The 25,881-nt window shown below is 38.0% G+C and overlaps 1 protein-coding gene across 7 annotated transcripts in view; it reads right to left on the bottom strand.

The window, feature by feature from the left end:
• The window catches only part of RGS22 (regulator of G protein signaling 22), a 159,081-nt gene that overhangs the window by 23,284 nt on the left and 109,916 nt on the right, over positions 1-25,881 (bottom strand). For 6 of the 7 annotated variants that reach the window (XM_021089055.1, XM_021089056.1, XM_021089052.1 and 3 more), the window contains exons 15-21: positions 19,289-19,483; positions 17,009-17,101; positions 15,040-15,212; positions 13,956-14,118; positions 9,597-9,755; positions 6,206-6,274; positions 3,634-3,795 (exon numbers count right to left, since the gene is read on the bottom strand). In XM_021089055.1, the coding sequence (XP_020944714.1) occupies positions 3,634-3,795; positions 6,206-6,274; positions 9,597-9,755; positions 13,956-14,118; positions 15,040-15,212; positions 17,009-17,101; positions 19,289-19,483 (1,014 nt within the window). The remainder of the gene's footprint in view (positions 1-3,633; positions 3,796-6,205; positions 6,275-9,596; positions 9,756-13,955; positions 14,119-15,039; positions 15,213-17,008; positions 17,102-19,288; positions 19,484-25,881) is intronic. The other variant, XM_021089054.1, reaches the window with a different exon arrangement.

Raw genomic sequence — 25,881 nt, 5'->3', positions numbered from 1 at the left:
CCAAGAGGATGCGGGTTCGATCGCTGGCCTCACTCAGGGGGGTTAAGGATCCAGCACAGCTGTGAGCTGTGGCGTAGGTCGCAGGTGTGGCTCGGATCCAGTGCTGCTGTGGCTGCAGTATAGGCCGGCAGCTGTACCTCGGATCAGACCCCTAGCCTGGGAACTTCCATATGCTGTGGGGGTGGCCTTAAAAAGCAATGAATAAATAAATAAATAAAAATAAAACAAAATGAGTAAGCCATATGAAAGTAAGCTCAGTAAGACTTTGTTAAGTGGAACACTTTCCTGTGACAAGCTTCCTCAACGCCCAATTCAATTATCATCACTTGGGCTGAGACCTCCCTGACCTATCAGCCCTTCTCCCCCAAATCATCTCTTTGGTGCCAAAAGCATACCCAGTTAGAACATGGATCATAATCAGCATGATTTCATGTTGTTGTCACAGATGCCTCCCTCCTTGAGGGAGTGCAATGCATTGTATTCTTTTTTTTTTTTTTATTTCTACAGTCTAGCATAATGACTGGCATATTAGAGATTTAATAAACGCTTATTGAACAAATTCACTCCTATAGTGCATTTTTTTATGGTTACCAGGTATTATATGTCCTCTGTCCTATACCACAGAAAATATATTTAGATGAAGACCAAGGGCAGCCTCGAAGGAGAAACAGTCAAAAAGATAAGGGTTGACTCTGTATGAGTCTATGTTTATTTATTTTTAAAATTTTTTTGGTCTTTTTTGTCTTTTTAGGGCCACACCTGCAGCATATGGAGGTTCCCAGGCTAGGAGTCCAAATCAGAGCTACAGCTGCCGGCCTACGCCAGAGCCATAGCAACGCCAGATCTGAGCCGCGTCTGCGACCTACACCACAGCTCACAGCAACGCTGGATCCTTAACCCACTGAGCAAGGCCAGGGGTCGAACCCACAACCTCGTGGTTCCTAGTTGGAGTCGTTTTCGCTGCGCCATGATGGGAACTCCAGTCTACATTTTTTTAAAATGCTTATTTTGCACAGTTTGTATCACCTCTTGTCCCAGCAAGATTGGGCTTATTTGTATTCATTTTATCTTAAAGACCGTTCCTGCCCACTCAATAATAACTGTCTGTTCTAGAAGACAGACTCCACCTCCTTTTTAATTTTCAAAGAAAATTTAATATTACTTATCTTGTGACAGATTTTGAATAAAAAACTTATCTCAAAATACCTTTTTTCCCCCCTGAGGAAATTCCTATGTTGAGAAAATTACAAAAACTGTTGATAACAGAAAAGAGTGGAAAACTGTTTCATTGTTTCCATGTCTTGGCTATTGTGAATAGAGCTGCAATGAACATGTGGGTGCGTGTGTCCTTTTCAAGGAAAGTTTTGTCCGGATATATGCCCAAGAGTGGAGTTGCTGGGTCATATGGTAGGTCTATGCACAGATTTCCAAGGTACCTCCATACTGTTCTCCATAGTGGTTGTACCAGCTTACATTCCCACCAACAGTGCAGGAGGGTTCCCTTTTCTCCACACCCCGTCCAGCATTTGTTATTTGTGGACTTATTAATGATGGCCATTCCGACTGCTATGTAGCACTGGGAACTATGTCTGGTCACTTATGATGGAGCATGATAATGTGAGAGAAAAGAATGTATACATGTATGTGTAACTGGGTTACCATGCCGTACAGTAGAAAATTGACAGAACACTAAACCAGCTATAATGGAAAAAAATAAAAATCATTATATAAAAAATTTTTTTAAAAAGAAAACTGTTTCGTGGTATGCTGGGGGAAGTTTGGAAATAAGATTGCACTGAGCAACTACTAACTATATAGAATCTACATGCTGTAGAGTATTAGAACCACATAATACATATTTGAGTATAAGCCAATTGAAGGTATTATCCCCTTAAATTAATTCCCTACTTTTATAATGGGTTTAAATAGGCTGCTTGCAAGGGAATGACTAAACCTGGGAGCATTTAAACTGGATGCCTACTCTTAGGCATTCCTAGAATACATTCCTGTATTCAAGTCTAGATTATATAACCTAGAAAGTCCTTTCTTCCTCTTCAATGCATAGATTCCACATAATTCCATCAAACAATTAAACCTGAAAATAAACTACTTTTGCACCTAACAATCTATTCTTTTGCTTATTTATTTTGTTAAGAATTTGGCCATGCTAACATTCCTACCCACTTCTATAGGTAACCAGTCTTAGTTCTTTCTTGTTTTATTATTTTTTCATTTTATACAATGAGATACATATATTCTTGTTTCCCCTTCTTTTTACATGAAAGGTAGTGTACAATAAGTAATCTTCTGGACTTCACTTTTGTCACTTAGTCATATATGCTCTAAAAATCACTGTATGTCAGTTGATACGTTGTTCTCATTGTAGTCTTTTGGGTGGATAATAGACTATAGTTTATTCAATCATTCCCATTTGTATGGACATATAGGTTGTTTTGTTTCCAATTTTCGCAATTACAAACAATGTTGCAATAAATATGCTTGTCCTAATGTAAAAAAAAGAAAAAAAAAAAAAGAATTTGGCCATGCTAATAGAAAAGCCTCTCTCATCTCTGTTGATTTATTTACCTGTAATCCACTGTCTTTGACTACTGTTGCTGCAAATATGTTTAGGAGGAATTCTTGTAAAGACCTCTTAGTTAAAGTACTGAATATGAATATCTTCGGGAAAAATGTGTATAATACATTTATAGATAAGTGATACACAAAAATATAGCTCAAACTTATCAGAAAGGTTCTCATTAGATCATAATATATGTGAATACCGGAGTTCTCATCATGGCTCAGCGGTTAGCGAACCCTGCTAGCATCCATGAGAATGTGGGTTCAACCCCTGGCCTCACTCAGTGGGTTAAGGATCTGGCATTGCTGTGAGCTGTGGTGTAGGTCGCAGATGTGGCTTGAATCCAGCATTGCTGTGGCTCTGGTGTAGGCCAGTGGCTACACCTCCGATTGGGCCCCTAGCCTGGGAACCTCCTTATGCTGCAGGTGCGGCCCTAAAAAGACAAAAAGACCAAAAAAAAAAAAAAAAAAAGAAAGAAAAAAATATATATATACACCCACACATATATATACCTTGTACTATCATTTCAGGGCTCACTCTTACTCTTCATTGCATAATAGTAAATGTATCTAACATAGAACAATATTTACATATTGTTATGAAGACATCAAAATTGGGATGTCTTAAATGCCATATGATATCACTTATAACTGGAATCTAATATCCAGCACAAATGAACATCTCCTCAGAAAAGAAAATCATGGACTTGGAGAAGAGACTTGTGGCTGCCTGATGGGAGGGGGAGGGAGTGGGAGGGATCGGGAGCTTGGGCTTATCAGACACAACTTAGAATAGATTTATAAGGAGATCCTGCTGAATAGCATTGAGAACTTTGTCTAGATACTCATGTTGCAACAGAAGAAAGGGTGAGGGAAAAATGTAATTGTAATGTATACATGTAAGGATAACCTGACCCCCTTGCTGTACAGTGGGAAAAAAAAAAAAAAATTGGGATGTCTTATACAAATCTTGTCCCTAAACTTAGGAATCTGTTATGTTAATGTCTTCCCTCCTCAAAAAGACGTGGTTTTCTCCAGCTTCTAATACAATACCTTATATTTTTGTACTTCTTGCCAAAAGAGCACGCCGTTTTCCAATAAATCTCCTTTTAGAGCCACAAACCGCTGAAATTGCCTTGCAGTAACTGGATTCAATAGTGCTTTGCGGAAAGCAACGATTTCACAAGAAGAAGAGATCCATTTACTCTCCACAGGCTGTCCAAATAAGAGAATGCAGAAAATTAGCTGTGCTCTGAAAATTAATAATAAAGTAATTTATTAGGCTAAAAATGGCCAACTTTTATTTCTTTCATTTTTGGCTGTTGAAATTTAAGGCATGGATAAATAGAATTTGGCAACTTTCCCTTTTGTCTCCTTTATATGTTTAATAGCATCGTATTTTTAAGAGGTAGAGAGAAAAAGAAATGATTGAATGACTTAGAGCATATGACTACATTTAGAATCATTAACAGTTTGGGACTATGATGAAAAACTACATTTAGGGGTATAGGATGAGTTCTGTGCTTAAACAGAACAAAGTAACCATAATGCTATGATTATGTATTATTATATCATTATTTTATAATATATATATTGTTATATATTAATATATAATTCTCATGCCTTTCAAAAAGTAAAAGCAGTTGAAAATTTAAGGCATTTTTTTTTCAAAAACTAAAAATTAATCCTATTAATTTAAATAGGAAATTTACTGTGGTGCTTCACTATAATTCTATACTAGAAAGAACATGTTTTCAGATGATATATCTTTATACTATTTTAATAATAAATTGCTATCAATAATAATAAAATTAAATACTTACTAATACATATTTTTAATAATAAACTAACTCAGGATTGATTCTACATTAAAAAATGCCAGAAGGACCCATGGTGTTTCACTAATGCTTAAAGGTATTACTTATTTTATATCTTCACAACTTTGAAGTGTATGATGTCTACTTTTTTCACTTTGATCATTTTATTTTTTTAAATTTTTTTTTTTATGGCCACACCCATGGCATACGGAAGTTTCCTGGCCAGGGACTGAATTCAAATCACAGATGCGATCCACCCCACAGCTTCAGCAATGCTGGATCCTTAACCTACTGTGCCTGGCCAGGGAACTTTGACCATTTTAGATCACATAAAATCCCCCTTTGGCGTCTCAGATTAAAAAATCATACTAGATTTTATTTTCTGAATAGTTTTTTTTCACTTGATAAATTTACTCAAGTTCCCCAAATCTGAGTTTAGCCTACAACTATACTAGAAAACGTTATTTTAAAAACATAGTTTTAGATGAACTTAGGAATTATAATAACAAGCAATGATAAATAGCTGTTACACAGGATACATAACCATTACTGACAATGCATATGATAAGTTTCTTGAAACAAATCATATGTGACTATCAGTATAAGTGTTTAAGAGAGTTATGGAAAAAAAAAATCTATAGGAACACAAAGGAAGGAGTAACTAATTCTGCCTGGAGGAATAACAGCTTTACAGCGAAGGGCCTGGAGGATGACATGAGTTGGAAACTGAAAAGTGAAGTGAACTCCAAGCTGTGTAGATGAATAGTGGTGCCTTTACCCCAGATAAAGTGAAGAGATATCTCTTGCTATTTTAGTGAAGCACATGTGGTGTTCTATGCACAAAAAGTTAAGACCCTCACCATATGGTCCATATTAAAATTACAGCCCTATAAATAGCAACAACTATGTATTAGACTGGGATGTTTATTTAAAACCCACTCAACAAATAATGTTTTAAGACCTCCTCCTGAAGATACTAAAACTGAGTAATTTAACTAAAACCTGTAATTTAACTAAACAGAAAATAACATAATACATAATAGTCAATAATATGAAATATAAGCCCATTCTATTAAGTATTTTTAAACATATAGAACAAAAGACAGGTATAAGAACAGTTTATTTCTTTTCAACAGGAAAACACAGAAAAAGAGCATCCTGACAGATACATAAACTCCTCTAATAGTCTAATAAATTTTTAGTTTAGTTAGTAGGGGGTCAGCTGGGTCTAGTTTGACATGTTATCAAGAACTGTAATAGGATGAATACACACAAATTTGAAGGTTCAAAAAGAAGCCTGTGTGTGTCATGCCTGTTAAGATGCAAAACAGGCAGTTTTTAGAAAGGTATCACATGGTTGTGGTTTAAATAATCACCAAAATGACAGATACTAAATTCTTTTAAAGTTAAAATGTAATCCTAAATAAAGAGGATAATGTAAGATCATTTCAGTTGCTGATTCTGCTGCATACTTCTCATTCTTTTTGTATAATCCACTCCCAATAATAAATAAACTATGATACGCTGGAAGGAACAGCTTGTCTCAATAAATCCATCACAAGCAAAATAAATAAAAATATATATTTAAAGTCCAATTGCACACTTCCAGGGCTGAGCAGGTTAAGGAACTCTAAGAAGAATCATACTTTCCCCTGGATCCCATCAGCCAATGAAGAACAGTGGCAGTGCCTGCTGGTGGCTTAGAAAGCAGTATATACAATGAGTGTCTTTGTATAAGAAGAGGAAGAAAAACAATATTTTGACAGAGTGGAACTTATAAGAGGAAGAGTATAACTACTACTACTTGCCTTCCAGACCCCGATTTTCCTTTCATGCCTCTGCAGTAAAAGCTCTTCAGCTATGTCTCTCATCTGTACCTAGAAGCAAAACCAATGATTTTTATCCCTGTTATTCAGGATGGCTACAGTGTAAAAATCACTTGCTAATTTTAAAAATATTTTTAATATAATTTTTTACAAAAATTTTATTATAGTTGATTTACAATGTTCTGTCAATTTCTGCTACACAGCAAATGACCCAGTTATACATTTATATACGTTCTTTTTTTCATATTATCCTCCATTATGTTCACAAGTTATTATATATAGTTCCCTGAGCCACACAGCAGGATCTCATTCCTTATCCATTCTAAATGCAATAGTTTGCATCTACTAACCCCAAACTCCTGTCCATCCCACTCCCTCTCCCTCCCCCTTGGCAATCACAAGTCTGTTCTCCAAGTCCACGAGTTTGTTTCTTTTCCATAGTTAAGTTCATTTGTGCCATATAGTAGATGCCAGATATCAGTGATACCATATGGTATTTGTCTTTCTCTTTCTGACTTACTTCACTTAGTATGAGAGTCTCTAGTTCTATCCATATTGCGGCAAATGGCATTATTTTGTTCTTTTTTATGGCTGAGCAGTATTACTAATTTAATAGCTTTTAAAAAATCAGGTATCCAGTCGGCATGGATAAGAGAAAAAGGATATATGGATAAAGAAGAAAAAGGATAAGACAGAAATGGAAACCCTGTCCAGGTCCCTGGGCAAATCACTCAAATTCTCTGAGCAGTTTCCTCATCTGCAAAATGGAGATAATAAAACCTAAGTGCACTGAGCCAAAGGGAGATAAGAGTTTCACTTTGGGTCACATGGAAAGTGAAGTTGGAAAGACAATTAGGACTTCCCAGATTGTTGTGCTATTTTCTAACCACAACTAATTATTTTATTATTTTATTTTATTTTATTTTACTTTATTTTATTTTTTGTCTTCTTAGGGTTGCACCTGTGGCATACAGAAGTTCTCAGGCTAGGAGTCGAATCAGAGCTGTAGCTGCCAGCCTACACCACATCCACAGCCACACAGGATCCAAGCTGTGTCTGCAAACTACATCACAGCTCACAGCAACACTGGATCCTTAACCCACTGAGCAAGGGCAGGGATTGAACCCACATCCTCACAGATCCTAGTCAGGTTTGTTGCTGCTGAGCCACAGCAGGAACTCTGAGCCACAACTAATTTTAAAGGAGTACAAAAGTTACTCAACACAAGGAGGAAATATAATAGATATTTGTTGAGGTTATTGCCTGTTCACAATATGTTTCCCTTCTTGGGAACCATTCCTGCCAAATCTGTAATTGTGACTCTACCTCCCTGTCCACAGCCAACAGATTCAGGAGCTGACCTAGAGAGACAGCAACTAGAATCACTGCGGCTGAGTCTTTTGGTAGCATGGCCTGGAGAAAAGATCTGAGGATTCTTCCTGCTCTGTGCCGAGCACCGTCCTGGCCCCTGGCCATTCCAAGCTTGGGTGTCAACTCTTGCCATAAGTGTGTGAGATGCCCTAGCATCATTTTATAACAAATTCTTGATCTCCCTTCCTTTTGACTTTGTCTTAAGGTTGCCAATTAGTTTATGGTGTTGGCCACCCAAAGAATGACAGTCAGGAAGCGGCTGTAAGTTACAAAAGAATTATTGTGGTAAACACAGTGAGAAAACATGGTAAATAATATTAGTAAGCCAAATATCCTTTTACTTGGCTTTGGATACAGGATTCGAGCTAGACTGAAGAAAGGAAATGAGGAAAATGTCTCAAAGCTTATTTCCAGGAACTTTTTCCCTAAAACAAGTCAGATCTCCTCCCCTACATGGTAAATTCTGCCCCCAGCAGCACTGTGTTTTCCATAACTTAAGGTTCAGAAGACTAAGGATATTTTCAGATAACTAAGACTCAAAACATCTGATAAATTAAACATGGAGGGCAGCTGTTGTAGATTCTTCCTGATCAATACTAATAGCATATGCTTTGAATACCAAAGTCCAAAATTACATGCCCCTTGTGTTCTTTTGGTAAAGACCCCACTTGCCAGCTTTTCGATACATTAATGACATTTTAAATGATCAAAGCAATACATGCTTCTTATAAAACAAATAAGACAAAACAACAACAAGAGCTCTGCTTTCCAAATAAAAATCCTTCTCACTACCCAAATCCATCCCCAGGAGGCAGATTCATTTTTTATCTTTGTTTATAAACATAAATATAGACAGATAGAGAAAAAGAGAAAAATGCATAAAAAAATAAAGAGCTGTAAGTATGTATAATGGGCTTATCTTCTATATACTGTTCTGTACCCTGCCTGTTTCACTCAATAAATAACATCTTTCATTATCAGTATATGTAGAAATCTCATTTTTATGATCTCATTTTACATGGAAATCTGCATAGTTTTCCACAGTATGGAATGATCATACTTCATTTAACTATTCCCCTTTGTACACCCTTGCCCATTTATGTGAGAACTCAGCAATAATCACATAAAAAATAACAACTATATTAATAGACAATATTTGAGTGCTTCGCTGTATGCCAGGGACCATGCTAAGAAACATCATTCACTTTAGAAACTATAAATCATTTCATTTCCCCATCATAACAATCTTATGAAGTAATTACTCTCACTAATCCCATTTTTTTCAGAGGAGGAAACTACGGTTATAAAACTTAATGTTGTGCAATTAATATGTGGCAGTATTGAGATTAAAACTTGGGAAGTCTGCACAGACATAGAGAACAGACTTATGGTTGCCAAGGGGAGTGGGAAAGGGAGTGGGATGGACGGGGAGTTTGGGGTTAGTAGATGCAAACTAATACATTTAGAATGGTTAAGCAATGAGGTCCTGCTGTATAGCACAGGGAACTACATCCAATCTCTTGGGATAGACCACGATGGAAGAGAATGTAAGAAAAGGAATGTGTATATATATATATATATATGTGTGTGTGTGTATGACTAGGTCACTTTACCATACAGCAGAAATTGGCATAACACTGTAAATCAACTATAATTTAAAAGAAAGAAAGAGAGTGAGAGAGAAAGAAGAAAGAAAGAGAGAGAAAAGGAATCTGAGCCTGGTCTCCCAGGAAGCTTAAAGAAGCTGGAGGCAAGAATTCCTGAGAACAGAGGCTCAGGAAACAACATTGGCCTTCCTGGTTCCTACCAAGAAGCCCAAGTATTGATTTCAACTGCTGACATTAAAATTCAAGCTCAGTTTAAAACAACAACAACAACGACAACAACTGACTCCATGCACTTAACCACTATGCCATACAGTGGCTGGGTCAACAGGTATGCACATTTGATGTTTTGAGAGGTGCTATCAATTGCTATCCCAAGATTATACTAATTTATATACCTTTATCTTTTGGCGGGCTGCAAAATGTTCACTTGCAAGAAACAATGGCAACCACACATTTTCTAACCTATTTAGGACATGCTTCTGAATTTCAATGAGAACGGCTGCATCAAGCTGCTCATGGAGAATCTTTCCCCAGCCACCACTTAAATTCATTATCTAAGAAAATAAAAATGAAACAGACACTGAAAACTTCCGTTTAGGTAAAGAAACACTAATAGTCATGAATTTTTATGCTTTCATCCCCAAACCATTTGCTGAGCACCTGATAGGTGCCACAATTTCCATTTTCTGTAAAATTATCTCCTCACTTTACTATGTAAAGACAGATAACTCCTCTAGCTTCAAAGAGAGAATTGTGGTTTATGTGATTATTGTTTTAGATGTATGATTTTGCTTATGATATACTTCCGAGAACATAGGATTTTTTATCCTGTGTGACAACTGCAATGCCATTTTTTTCTCCATGGCTTCAGTTTCTTTAAATGAAAAAGGGGGGGGGATTAGTCTATTAGTTTGATAAATTCTCTTCTGGGTCTAATATTCTTTTTTTTTTTTTTTTTTTTTGTTCTTTTGTCTTTTTAGAGCCACACTCGCAGCATGGAGGTTCCCAGGCTAGGGGTCCAGTCGGAGCTGTAGCCGCCGGACTATACCACAGCCACAGCAACGCGGGATCCCAGCTGCACCTGCGACCTACACCACAGTGGGATCCTTAACCCACTGAGCAAGGCCAGGGATCGAACCCACGTCCTCATGGATCCTAGTTGGGTTCGTTAACCACTGAGCCATGATGGGAAATTCACGGCTCTAATATTCAATGAATCTGTGATTCTACTCAAATGGGCTTGTTTGAAGAAATCATTTTCTTTTTTTTTTTTTTTTTTTTTGTCTTTTTGCTATTTCTTTGGGCCGCTCCCGTGGCATATGGAGGTTTCCAGGCTAGGGGTCGAATCGGAGCTGTAGCCACCGGCCTACACCAGAGCCACAGCAACACAGGATCCGAGCCATGTCTGCAACCTACACCACAGCTCACGGCAACGCCGGATCGTTAACCCACTGAGCAAGGGCAGGGACCGAACCCGCAACCTCATGGTGGCTAGTTGGATTCGTTAACCACTGCACCACGACGGGAACTCCCATTTTCTTTTTGTATCTGAGAAAAATAAGGCATTAATTAGTTAAGACATAACTCTGGAGTTCCTGTCATGGCTCAGTGGTTAATGAATCTGGCTAGGAACCATGAGGTTGTGGGTTCGATCCCTGGCCTCACTCAGTGGGTCGAGGATCCAGCGTTGCTGTGAGCTGTAGTGTAGGTTGCAGAGGCGGCTCAGGTCTCACGTTGCTGTGGCTGTGGTGTAGGCCAGTGGCTACAGTTCTGATTAGACCCCTAGCCTGGAAACCTCCACATGCCTTGGGTGTGGCCCTAGAAAAGACAAAAAAACTCTGACTTAGGTATTACAAATACATATATTACCAATAAACAATGCATTGGAGATGGTGGAATGACAGTGGTGTCAGCATCGTAGGCCTGTTCCAACAACTTCAAAGAAGAAGACAGAGGCAGCAGGAAGTAGAGGAAGGCCAGGTTGTATAGACAAGAGTCTCCGACTTGCACAGGTAACCCTTTTATAAAACATAGTTTCTTTGTGGTCCAAATCTTCATTCAGCATAATCACTGGCTTCAACAACATTCATAGCCATGTCCCACTATAAATCATCCTGTTCTTTACCTATTTCTGTGTACATACCACTCCAACTTAGTGAGTTATGTGTACACAAAAGAAAACTGGACTCCTCATTGAAAAAATTACCTCTTCTTAGCTCTGCTTTAACAGATTAATCAAATCCTAGCAATAATGTGGTTATAAAGATAAGAGAGAAATCTCTTAGCCAACTTTTAATAATATTAATCAAATAATATTAACAATAAAATTGTTTTTATATAAAAATAAGAAGGAAATAGAATAAGAGAAAAGACTAATGAAACTGCAAGTTGGCCACACAACTAAAACTAGAAATAACATGATCTATATCAAACATAATGTGATACAGATATCTTTAAATATAAAATAGGTATATAAAAATAAAAGTAGGAGTTCCGATTGTGGCTCAGCAGTGATGAACCCAACTGGAATCCATGAGGATGCAGGTTTGATCCCTGGACTTGCACAGTGGGTTAAGGATCTGACATTGCCGTGAGCTATGGTGTAGGTTGCAGACTCAGCTTGGATCCAGCGTTGCTGTGGCTGTGGTGTTGGCCAGCAGCTGCAGCTCCAATTCAACCTCTACCCTGGGAACTTTCATATGCATGGGTGCAGCCCTAAAAAGCAAAATAAATAAATAAATAAATAAATAAATAAATAAATAAATAAATAAATAAAATAAATAAAAGTAAAGACAAAGAAGAAAGGTCATTTGGAAAACTCCTCTGTAGTAAGCTCAACCATGTGCTCTGAAAGCAATGGGTGATATTTTCAGTTGAATTTTAAATTTTTAGCATGTTTTACTGTGGAGGGTTCAAACAGTAGCATCAGATACCATGAAACCTCACGCAATGTAGCACAAGCCAAATAGAAAACAAATGCTTTCCTTGTGTTTATTTCATACTTGTGCTTATTGAGATACTCCCAGCCGCTTTTGCTAATACATCCCAGATTTGTATCTCAGGGAAGTAACAGCAAGGCATTTTTGTTAGGGTTGCTTAATTCCAGAATTTCTTCTCCTTCTTACTCCCAAGAACTTCTGCTCATTTCCCCCCCCCCAAAAAAAATCTATGGTTTTAATTTGGTATGCCCTACTTGTGAACACCTCTGAATTTTTCTTTAATTTTCTGAATTCATCTGAGAAGTGTATTTTATAAATACATGCCATTAGGATATGCATTCACTTAAACTACAAAAATAAAGAAATCAAGTGCTATACAATTTTTTTTTTGACTGCACCCTGGCATGCAGAAGTTCCTGGGTCAGAGATCAAACCTGTGCCAGAGCAGCAACCCAAGCTGCTACAGATCCTTAACCCATTATTTCACAAGAGAACTCTTCAAATGTTATACATTTGATCTAGCAAAGTTCCTTAACCCATTATATCACAAGAGAACTCTTCAAATGTTATACATTTGATCTAGCAAAGTTCTAGTACTAGCAAACTTCAACTTAAATAAATGCAACACTTAATTTGATATTTCAAAGGCATAAAAACTGGGTTTTTTTGTTTGTTTTTGCTTTTTGGAGTCCCTGTCATGGCTCAGCAGGTTAAGAACCTGACATAGAGTCTGTGAGGATGCAGGTTTGATCCCTGGCCTGGCTCGGTGGGTTAAGGATCCAGCGTTGCTGCAAGCTGCAGCATAGGTCTCAGCTGCAGCTCTGATCTGAACCCTAGCCCAGGAACTTCCACATATGCCACAGGTGCGTCCTAAAAAAAAAAAAAAAAAAAAAAAAAATTGAGTCATACTGCATAAATGCTCAAACCCACTGCTGAATCCTAATCTGACATTTTTGCTGTAAACTGTGACACACAGAGTTATTAATAAGTTGTGATTAAGGCCATGTGATTTTGGCTCTACAAAATGGCAAATCTAAGTTCCTGGTCAGTAAGAATAGTTTTGGGAGACAATTCAATAGCAAAAAGGATTTTTCAAAGAACGATCATGTTTGGGAGTCATTTCATTTAAGAGAAGAATGGAAAAGGGGTGGAGACAAGGACCAAAGGCTGAGAACGGCTGTTTTCCTGCTTATGGAAACGTACAAGGACTTTACCCCCTTGTTTAACACTCACCCTAGGCACCGAGAACAGTATCTGGCCTCTCAGAGTTGCTAAATGAATGGGTGAGTAGATGAATAAAAGTTATTTTTATCCCAGAAATTACTTTTAAAAAATACAGGTCTTTTTATTGGGTTTTTGGGGTTTGTTTTTGCTTTGGGGGGCCACACCTGTGGCATACGGAAGCTCCAAGGGCTAGGGGTCGAATTGGAGCTGCAGCTGCCAGCCTGTGCCACAGCCACAGCGACACGGGATCTGAGCCACGTCTGCAACCTACACCGCAGCTCACGGCAATGCCAGATCCTTAACCCACTGAGCAAAGCCAGGGATTGAACCCACATCCTCATGGATACCAGTCAGATTCATTTCTGCTGAGCCACAATGGGAACCCCCCAAAATATAATTGTAATAATACATAAGATTTGAGTGAATTTTAAAGATATTTGTAGATACTTATGAATACCTTAAAAAAGATATCAAAAATGTCTAACATATAAGTTGCAAAAGAAAAAAAGATGACTTTCAGGTTGATGGCAAAAATAAATAAATTACTAGTTTTCCTACTTCAGTATGGAAAGTATGTTTCCATGTTGATACCTGATCTTGCTGATAGAGAGAAGCTGGACTGTTGGGTCCAAAGAAATATTTTTTGTTGAGGTATTTGTTTTTAATATATATAGATTTTGCCTCCCTTTGCTTTCGATCTTTGTAAGTTATTCTTCGGAACTGTTCAATGTCTGTCCAGCACATAAGGTCCATGCTAAAATGAAAACACAAAAATAAAGTACAGCCCTTCTCACTTCTTTCTGTCAATTCTACTAAACATCAAACAAGTTGCTATTTTGACAGACCTTAGAAAGCTGTCAACACCAGCGACTAGATCTTGGAACTAATAAGTACAATACCTTGTCTTATCCTAGCTAAATATATGAATGAATACAAGGAGTGCTGGGATCAGAAGAGAATCTACCACCATATTGGTAGGGTCTCAGAGTTCTTCCCTTAATGATGGACCAGAACTGTCACTTTCAAACAGGGAAACATTTCCCCCTATTGCACGTCTATTTGGCTACATGCTACATTTAGAATAATTCTCATCACAAAGAAGGGAAAACTACAGATGTGAAATTTGGCTCCCAGGTCTAACCAGTTTTTGCTTAACTTGGGAGACAATTATTGGAAAAAATATGATTAGTACTTCAGTTTATATGACATAAATGTGTCATAAGGTTCCAAGATTCTGTGCAAAGCTACAATGTTTCATTTATGTATTAACTAACAAAAATTACAAAATTGTAATTTCAATAGCTTAGTGAAATGGAAAAGAAAACCTCAGAAATAGTAATTAGAGCACCTGTCTAGAAAAATGCAAAAGAAGGAAACAGCAGAACAGGGGAAAAAATAAAACATACCAGTATTTTTATTTGGCCAATGCTAACAGTATCAACGAATATTGTTTGACTCCTTAAAATAACATCTTAGAGGCTGTTACTGTCAAATGCGAACCCCAACCAAAACGTATCCACATAGGTTTCAGATGACTATGCCGAAATGGGTAAAATCTAGCATCGAATCACTTTTATCATATGTGGAATCAAAATAAGCAGCGTATAAAACTAAGCAGCTTAGACAAATGATGTTTTAAGAGAGAAAGAAATTTTAAAATGGTTATATTCCTCACCTTGAAGAATGAGCCTCAAGAAACTGGCGGAAATGCTCGAACTCCAGTGTGTTGTTAACCAGGTCATTAAAAGTAAAATGCCTAAATTCTGCAGGAACATTATTCCAGTATTCTGTTTGTTTAGAGACACGAGGAAGTGGTGAAATACCAGTTCCGGTATCACAAGTAGTGTCCTAGTGAAATAATACTTTTCATAAACATCTCTTAAATACAACAAATTATTTTCCAAACTTAAAGAGAAACTGCAATAAAAAATCAACTACTAGGACAATGCCATTTATCAAGTCAGTGGTAGAACTGGGTGAAGAATCTAGAATCTAGAATCTGGTTCTAGCTCACATCAAATTCTATTCTGTTCCTCTCCATTCCCTTCTTTTCAGGAACCGTGAGTAAACATTTACCATATATGTGCTTATAAAATATTAATTGCATTATTTTTGTTGGTACAGAAGTCATACATCTTTTGTGATTAAAAAGAAAACAAAAAGCATATATAGTACTACCACTCAGAGCTAATCACCACTACCATGTTTATGTGTATCCTTTTAGTCTTTTTTAGCACACATGTAGTTTATTAAAAATGAAGCTAGGACTATACAGTTATGTATGATTTTGTAACTTGGTTCCTTTACTTCACAACATATCATGAACACAAAACATTATTTTCTCTATAACAATTTTTAAAGATATACAGTAATATAAGACACTTCAGATATAGTTTCTTTCACATAAGAGTTAACTGTTAGATATTTTTAAGACCTCTGATGTTTTACAAACAGTTTACAAGCCCTGCAGGGCAAAGCGCTAGAGAGGCTTATTCTTTGGAAATCCTTCCTTCTGTAATTCCCTATATAATTAATTCATCTTCTTATTGGTTATTGAAAAGCATCAGATCATGAGATAAACTACCGATATTTAAACAGTCAACTTTCAAATGGTAAAAGCATTATGAATAGTAGTATAATTTTTGAATTTAAAAAATACAACTTCATAATGTGCTACCTTTATGGATTTTTATATATCCTTTCCAGATATTAATAGCGCTTCAAATAAAGAACTGCTATGTTTTCACAAGGCAATATCATGAAGTTTACATTATAAAAATAACTTTACTATATGTGTAAAATTTTATTGTAAAAGAGCACAGATTTCAGATAGGTACAAAGCAGAAAATTTTTTTAAAAATCACTTGAAATCTACCATTTAGAGCTAACTATCTTTAATATTGTTTTGATGAATATTTTTCCAGACAGCTCTCTGTGCATGCATGTATACAAGTAGAAATGCATGTGTTATTTTATATAAATAGGGTTACATGATACCAGTGCCTTTGTTCCCTACATTTTATATAATAATATGTCCTGGGCATTTTCCATGTCAATAAATATGAATCTAAACTGTCATTTTTATGTAGATACACATTTGATTTTATGGCTTTATGGTTCTATCATGGCTTACTTAGCCAATCCAAAGATTGCAAATTTATAAATCAAAATAACACTTTTAATATCCTAGTCAATCCTATGATCTTTTTACAGACTCCCTTAAACCATTTCCATATTTTTTTCCGTTACTGTTTTGCTTATTGCTGTCACACAACCATTCTTTTTCTGTTTGGAAAGCTCCATTTAATTCTCTAGTGACTTGACAACAAATAGAGCTGCTGCTATACAGAAAATAACCAGTAACATTCAAAGGGATATAATGTGGCTCGAGGGCTCTGGGCGCCCTATGCTCCTTCATCTGCTTCGTTCTTCTGACTTTGCTGTTAAATGTGTCAAAATGTGACACCTGTCAAATGCAGCGTGCTAGGCAAAGAAGCAGCAGGAAATGAAACTGCCTGTCCCCTGCTTTATCAATACCTGATCTCCTCAATATTAGACCCCTACTCCCTCTTGGTCCTCAGTATATGCAGTGATAATCCTCTCCAGGTTAAAATGTTTATTTTTTTAAGCAGAGAGTTTCTTACCTCAACTTTCTTGGAAAATGTCTCTTTATGCAAAGCCTGTAGCTTTCTGAAGTATGTAGAATCTAGCTGTCGAATCTCTTCCACCAGCTCCACCTATAATAAAATAATAAAGTTTGTAACATCAAAAGAATGTGCATTATGAAGAAGTGGGGAAAGGAGGCACAATTTGCCAAGAACAGTGGGATGAAAAACAAACACACTTGCCAATAAAGTTAGTTTGGAGGCAAAAGCAGGAAGACCCACATAGTGGAAAATATTAGCTACAACAAAGTCGGGCTTCAAGTGCCTATGATTAAAAAAAAATGCATACATTCTGGAGTTCCTGCTGTGGTGCAGGTGTTGCCTGGCGTTGTCTTTGTGGTGGCATGGGTTCGATTCCCATCCCGGGGCAATGCGTTAAGGATCTGGCATCACCGCAGTTGTGGGGTAGGTTGCAGCTGCAGCTGGGATTCCATCCTTGGCCTGGGAACTTCCATATGCTGCAGGTGCAGCCAAAAAAAGAAAAAAAAAAAAAAGAAAGCCTACATTCCTATGCAATGATACAATGCCACCAAAGATCATTGCTCCTTTCTGGACACCCCATGTGAACTAAGAGACATTAAAAACATTCTGGGTCACATTTCCAGCTTCTCTTCTTTATAGCAGGCCAATAGTCATGAAGGGAGGCAATGCAAGCTTTAGGGGATCAATAATCCGCAGTAAAGCGAGAGATGACTGGACTGTATCATTAGTAGTCTGTTAGCAAAGGTTTTTTTGCTATAGCAAGAGAGGAGAGAGTCAAGCTTTCAAATTAAACTTCTCAGTAGGGCTCAGCCTTCAGACCGTGTCCTGGAATCCTTCACATCGTCAGGAGAATAAAATCATTTTCCATTTCCCTATTGCAGGAAAAAGCAGTTTGGCGGACTGAGAACTTCCTGTGTTTAATAGCTAATTTTGGTGACGTCTCCTTGGTTGTCCTTTGGGGGATCGTCTACGTAATCCAGTCAGCTGGGCTTTTTTAAGAGAAGTACTCTGGGCTGAATTTAAGAAGTTTGTGGAATTAAGAGAAATGTATTTTCCTCGTATTAAAAAGAGTGTATAACTTGCCCCATGCATTTTGTAAAAATCACCAAGGCCAAAACTTTGAGGCTTAGTGGAGACAGTTGTAACGCTAAATCTGCTCCGTTACCCTAGGACAGTATCTCACGGCCACTCTCCTCCACACGGTACACTGTATTTAAAATCATGAGCGGCAAGAATTTTTCAAAGCTTTCAGCTTCCCTAGTGTAAAATATCCCCATCCTGGGGCAATGGTAGAAAGGATGCAAATGCTATTTTTTCAGGACAAAAAAAAAAAAAAATCAGGGATGAAAAATTCATTATTGTGGGTCAGTGGATTTAGTAAGTCAGAAGGGTTGTTTTGGTCACAATCCAATAAGGTACTTCCATCTGATGTTAATTTCTGGTGTTAATTTCATCTTAATTACCTAACCCAACCTTTCTGGAAGAAGCCATGACTAAGAGTTGCTGAGGAAATGTGAACGGACAAGGGCAATACAGGGACAGCAGAGCTCCACCTGCAATGACCTCATGTACAGGGTACATGCATTAACTTCCTATTAAAAATACCCAAGGATGGTTTTAAGTCGTGATTCAAAATAAACCTTTAAAGAAATTTCCTCCACCCATCAATAAGAATGGTGAAAATATTCAAGCACTGAGGCTTCAAATGACCTCTTTTGGAATGAAAAAAGATGTGTTGACACTTTTATCCAATCAAGCAGCTGACCTGATGAACATCTGGGGGTGCTTTAAAATAGCAGCACTGAAGTCAGAGAATGTGCTTTCCGCAATACATATGAAACATTTATATTTTCCATGGGTGTAATATTTACTGTAACTCATCCAGCATAAAAATAAACGGGCTTTTTCCATTAATCAAAATTAAGGCCACTGCTGAGATGGCAAGAAGGGACAAAGCCAGCATATTATCATGGCATATTTTATTGGTTCACAGGAAACCCAAACTCAGGATTTTTCTCTGCTGACATATTTGTAGAGAGTATTAAAAATGACATCGATTGTAGTCTTTTGTTAGGAGACAATAGAGAAACTGGCAAAAGCTAAGTTAATAAATACTTTCCTTGACCCAATTTTGTGTCTGCCCAAATCTTAACTCTGAGTTCCTAGCCCATGTGAGACCTTTCTCAGCATCTCTCTCTTGCAAGTTAACAAGGCTGCTTGTCATCAGTTTAGCAGTAACCTGGACAGTTCACACACAATTGATCAGCACCACAATACCTTTCCATAAGCAGCTTGGTCTGATTTGACCATCTTTGTCCAAGGCTCGAGGAGGAGGAGAAGGATATATTCTTCTGCTGTGTCAAAAAGGTCTTCAAATGGTGGCTGTATTTTCATATAAATTTCTCTTTTCTTTTCCTGTTGGAGTCCAATGTCAAGTGTGGCTGAAGGAGCAATGTATGTGGCAAAAAGATACTAAGGGAGAAGGGGGGAGAAAGGAGAGAATATTGGGAGAAACCATAATGGTTAGTAGATGCCTCAGCAAAGGCATTTTTTAAAAGATAACAGAAGGCACACAAGCTCACGTGATTTTTTTTTCTTGAAAAGATGTCTAAAAGATGTGTAAACCTAGAAAGCAATGTGTTTATTCCAAGGCTTTGCTTTTCATTTTCTTTTCCTGTTTCTTGGTTGGTCATTAGCTAGTTAGCCAGTGGCTAATAGTATAAGAGCACGTGATTTGAATATTCTTTTTTTCTCAGATTACTACTGTGTGTTATTATGATTGATTCCATAGAGATTATATGTTTCCTTTTCCCCTTACATTCCTGACATTTCTAACACATTTGTGCTACTTTCCGAAGTGGTTTGAGATGCCCTTTTGGATACAATAGGAAAGAATACACCAGGGCTGAAAACTGCCATCAGTCTTCCAGTCTAGGGACCCCACAGACTACCTGTCCTACCCAACTGAGTTGCACAGACCTTAACTGTCTCCAACTGGGGTCCAATGCAGTGGAACAGAAACAAGGACATAAAGGTGAATGGAAAGATATATATGCAACATCATGCTTCCTAGATAAGGCTGCCCAAGTGTCTGTTCCATTCTACTCATTGGTCTTGTCTCTCAATAACTGCTATTTAAATCTGAGAAGCAATTTAATAATGTTTAATTTTTAAAACGTTACATACTGGATATGTCATGCCCTGTGCCACAGATGTAAATGAAGTTTTACTAAAAATCTCTAATTACTTGCATTTTATTTTAATTTTATTTTTATACTTAGACTTTGGACTTGATAATGCCTAGACTCAACCCAGGCGATAGACTGATAAATAGGTAGGTAGGTAGGTAGATAGATAGATAGGGAGGGACAGGGAGAGAGAGAGAGTTAGTTCCCTGGTGACCTAGCAGGTTAAAGATCCAAGATTGTCACCGCCGTGGCTTGGTTTGCTGCTGTGGTGTAGGTTAGATTCCTGGCCCAGGAACTTCCACATGCCATGTGCACAGCCAAGAAAAAAAAAGTTTTATAGGATTCACAATAATAACATAAGCATTTACTGAGTATCCATTATATCTTAGGCACTTGATAGCTGCTATGTATGGAAAAGATTAATGAATAAGACCCAATGCCTGTCCAGAAGGAGCCATACGGTGTGACATGGAGATGAAAACCAGTGGTTACAATACAATATGCTAACTATAACAATAAAGGTATGCATTGCAAATAAGACCCTCAATATTTGGCTATACATTCTTTTTAAGCTCACCTCCCATTAATTATCTTTTTAAAGTTTACACTCAAATACAAATTTTTCTGTAATATTCCTTGATGTTTCACCATTCCATATCACTGCGCATATTGTTCCTTCAATCTTGCATATCTGTCCTGCCCCATGCACCTTGTCTGCTTGATAAACTCTGATTTATTCTTCAAAAGACAATATGGATTTCTCCTCCTCTAGGAATCCTTCACTCACATCCTCCTCCCAAGATCATATTTTCTACTGCTATACCTTTCACGCTATAACGCAATTATGTTTTGTTTTGTTTTGTTGTCTTTTTGCCTTTTCTAGGGCTGCTCCCGTGACATATGGAGGTTCCCAGGCTAAGGGTCTAATCGGAGCTGCAGTCACTGGCCTACACCAGAGCCAGAGCAACGTGGGATCCGAGCCACATCTGCAACCTACACCACAGCTCACGGCAACGCCAGATCCTTAACCCACTGAGCAAGGCCAGGGATCGAACCTGCAACCTCATGGTTCCTAGTCAGATTCGTTAACCACTGCGCCACAACGGGAATGCCATAATTATGTATTTTTGTGTCTTCTCTTCTGGAACAAGGTCCTTGAGGGCAAATGCTGTAGTTTAGTCTTCTGTGATTTCCCAACTCCTAAAACCTCCTGGTAGAGAGTAAATGCTATAAATGTTTATTGCATTGTGCTGAATCCACAAAAGAGACTCATTTTTTTTTTTTTTTTTGTCTTGGAATAGGGAAGGAAAAGGTTCAGAAACGTCTCTAAGAGAAGGATAAGCTTCTCTTATCCTTGATCCTTAATCTGAATCTTTAAAGAGGAGTTAGAGGAAGACAGACAAGAGAAGGGAATTGATGAGAAGGATAGTTCAAGAAGAAGGAAAACGTGGCCTAAGGAATGGAGGCCTATGGGGGTTTTATGACCTACGGAGAGAGACTAGACTCCAAGTAGATAACACTCTCTATAGGAAAGAGGTACAATAGGAGAGGATGCTATAAAGGGAGGTAGGCACCAGAGCATGGATATGATCTTGTATCCTTTGGTAAGGAATTTTAATTTTTTTTTTTTTTTTTTGTGCCATTTCTTGGGCTGCTCCCATGGCATATGGAGGTTCCCAGGCTAGGGGTCTCATTGAAGCCTACGCCACAGACACAGCAACACCAGATCCCAGCTGTGTCTGCAACCTACACCACGGCTCATGGCAACGCCAGATCCTTAACCCACTGAGCCAGACCAGGGATCGAACCCGCAACCTCATGGTTCCTAGTCGGATTTGTTAACCACTGAGCCACGACGGGAACTCCAGGAATTTGAATTTTTAACTTCAAGATATGTAATGTAGAATCTCTGAGGAATGACATCATTAGACACAAATTTTAGAAATAAATCACTATGGCATTAGGAGGAAGAAACTGTTTGAATAGCTTAAGATTTGAGGTAGGTGGGAAGTTATTTCAATAGCCAGACAAAAAATTACATGCCATCCCCATCTCTTGTTTGCTTTTTTGCAAGACTCTCTTAACTGGTCTTCTCAGGTTCTTCTTTGCTTTCTTAAATCTTCTCTTACCACAGCAAATAGAAATTCTTTTGTGTATCACTCCTCCATTCAAACTTTTCACTGACTTCCCATCTCTTACAGAATAAGAGCTAGAGTCCCTATAACTACCTATAACTGAAGTTTGGGGAAGTTTCTCAGTGCTAAGAGGACAAGGATTATAGTTCAGGATCTGCCAGTGGGGAAGCGCCTGTAAACACCCCAGGCTCTCAAGACACTTAAAAGCAGAGGTGGACCCGACATAGACTATGGTCTTGAGTCTTTGACATGCCAAAAGAAAATAAATGCTAACCTGCAATTCTATGTCTAGTTAAAAGACCCTTTTAAAATTAAAAGGAAATAAAGATGTCATAAGTCAATAAACAAAACCAGAATTCATCATCAAGAGAGCTGTACTAAATTTAAAAAAAAATTAAAAAGAGGCCCTAGAAAAAAGCATGATGGAACAGAAAACAACAGAAAGCACAGATAGGTAGGTAAATATCAATACATCTTTTTTTTTTCTTTTTTGTCTTTTGAGGGCCACACCTGTGGCACATGGAAGCTCCCGGACTAGGGGCTGAATCGGAGCCAAAGCTGATGGTCTACACCACAGCCACAACGACGTGGAGTCCGAGCTGTGTCTGCAACCTAAACCACAGCTCATGATATCACTGAATCCTTAACTCAATGAGCAAGGCCAGGGATCAAACCTGCATCCTCATGGATACTAGTCGGGTTTGTTAACTGCTGAGCCATGACAGGAACTCCTAAATATCAATACATCTTGATTGTAACATATAACAATAATGAATAAGGTCAGAGGAAATAGTAAAAGAGCCTGGGAAAGAGAAGTCAGAACTGAAGATGTAAAATTAAAGTGCAATTGAAATGATCAACCATGAGGCTCGTCATTGGGCTGCGCTCCATGGGTCTACTAAAGTTTGCATTTGCCCAGTTTTAAGACCAAGGAAAGAGCCCAGAATCAGCAACAGAGACATCAATGGTTTAGTGGATGGTGGCTGTTTCACCTCTGAAGCAAAGTCCTGGTGTGACACCCACCATGTGGGGCAGATAGTGGTGCAAGGGCAAGACATGGGGGCAGTCTTTACTCCTGGGGGAAGGGGAGAGTGCCAGTTACGGGGGAAATGACATCGGGATCAGGTTGGCTCACTGCTTACAAGGGAAACTAGCAAAGGGGCCTGCCCCTCACTGACTGCCCCTTGGATAAGAACAATCACTAAATGGGGCCTGTGGCAAGTATGTAGGAAGGTCAGTCATGGGAGTAGGATACAGGTGAAGCAGGCACGGCTCAGGCAGGGGATATACAGAGAGCAAAAGAAGAGCCATCTTGAGTGGCCTGATCACTCATTCATTATACCCAGAAAAGCAAATGAGATTAGAATCAGAGTAGTAATACAAAAATTAATCAGAGTAGTAATACAAAAAAAGCAAGGCAGAGTATCAAAGAACTAGAGATGAAAATAAAGGAGGAGCACATGTCACATAGTTAAAAGGAAGGACTCTGAGGTTCAGTGGACAATAGGCACTCCAAAAATACTTGCTAAATAAATGAATGAAAGACAGTTGCCTAAACTAAAATCATGATCTGAAAGGGAAACTTCAGAGTCAAAAATCTTCAGCTGAAGTAGTTCCAAATTATGATGAATTCTAGTATATGGCCACCCCTATAGGTAACTTCTGAGAAATAGAGATAAAAGACACTGGAACTGGGTAAGTTAAGAAACACTAGACTATATATGATATAAGGATTATTAGTGTGGATATTGAAAAATGTTCAAGATGATAAAAGAGAAAAAGTAGGGAGAAATTTCATGAGTCATGAACTGCAAATTTCTAGAAAGAAAAAGAGAAAAGTTCTGTAGGTAACATTAATGAGGTTAAGGAGAGGGGAAATGTGCAGATACAGCAGACCTCAAAATTTCTGAAGCTATTAAAAGAAGAATCCTGGAGTTCTCTTGTGGTGCAGTGGGTTAAGGATCCAGAGTTGTCACTGCAGAGGCTTGCTGTGATGCAGGTTCAATCCCAGGGCCAGGAATTTCCACATGCTGTAGATGCAGCCAAAACAAACAAACAAACAAAAACCAACCAGACAAAAAACAACAACAAAAAACCCTCAGCCAAAACAAACAAACACCAATCAAACAAAACAACAACAACAAAAACCCCTCCTGAATAGCAACAGAGAATCTCTCTTTTTTCCTAGGTATTGTGAAATATGAGAGAAGGGTCATATTTAAGAGCCTTTCTGGATGTTCTATTTAACTAGGTAATCTGCAGGCTGGAAACCTCCTTCCCTAAAACATACGTATAGAGCCTGGTGGATTTAATAGTACAAAGTCAACTATTCTCTTACCAAATAATTTTGTAATATTTAAAGTGAAATATGCTTCACACACACACACAGCAATTTTTTCTAACCTTGGAAGTTATTCAGAAGAATGATGTGTAAATCCAACCTGCTTAAGAAGCAAAGATTATATCCAATTCAAATCTACTCTTAAACGTTTTCTAAATTCAAAGTTTTAAAAAGTGCACTAATTAAAATAATGTCTGTACTAAGGTAAATTAAGAACCCAAAGCCTAAACCAATCAAATTAACAACATTAAAAAAATGTCTCTAGAATGTGCTTCAAATTTCAAATGTACCTCAAAGGAAAGCAAATTTGACTCCCAAATCACTTACATTAAAATCACTAGTCAGAATTGAAGTCAGTCAGACAATGAGACACCAACATCAAATGCTATTACTTACATGTGGAATCTAAAAAAAAGGACACAATGAACTCCTTTTCAGAGCAAATACTGACTCACAGACTTTGGAAAACTTATGCTTTCCAAAAAAGACAGGTTGAGGGGTTAGGGGATTGCACTAAGGGTTTGGGATGGAAATGCTATAAAATTTGGTTGTGATGATTGTTGTACAACAATAAATGTAATAAAATTCATTAATTTTTTAAAAAGGGAAAAAAAATCACTAGTCAGGTTTTATTTGGGCAAGAATATCCTCTAACAGAAAATAAAGCACCTGCTGTGTCATTGGGTCAGCTACATTCAAAGCTGTAGTCTGAGAAGACTTGACGTGTCGCGCCAAAATTTTTGTTAAGACATCGGGGTGATTCCTTTGCTTTAAAAGCATTAGCAGTGAAGAGGGTAAAGCACAAAAGAAGTTGAAATGGTGACTAGAGTAACAGGGAGACGTGACTGTCAGCTTCCGGTGGACACCCAGATCGGTTCCTTTCCTTCTCTCTCCAAGTCTTGTCTTCACACCTCATGTCTGTCTGTCTGTCTGTCTGTCTGTCTGTCTGTCTGTCTGTATTTATTTATTTATTTATTTATTTATTTATTTATTGTCTTTTCTAGGGCCACAACTGCAGCATATGGAGGTTCCCAGGCTAGGGGTTAAATCGGAGCTGTAGCTGCCAGCTTCCACCACAGCCATAGCAACTCAGGATCTGAGCCGCGTCTGCAACCTATACCACAGCTCAGGCAACGCCGGATCCTTAACCCACTGAGCAAGGCCAGGGACCAAATCCGCAACCTCATGGTTCCTAGTCGGGTTCAT

Source organism: Sus scrofa, chromosome 4 (assembly GCF_000003025.6).
Source record: "Sus scrofa isolate TJ Tabasco breed Duroc chromosome 4, Sscrofa11.1, whole genome shotgun sequence".
NCBI classification, from domain to species: domain Eukaryota; kingdom Metazoa; phylum Chordata; class Mammalia; order Artiodactyla; family Suidae; genus Sus; species Sus scrofa.
This window is presented reverse-complemented; position numbering and strand designations above follow the sequence as displayed.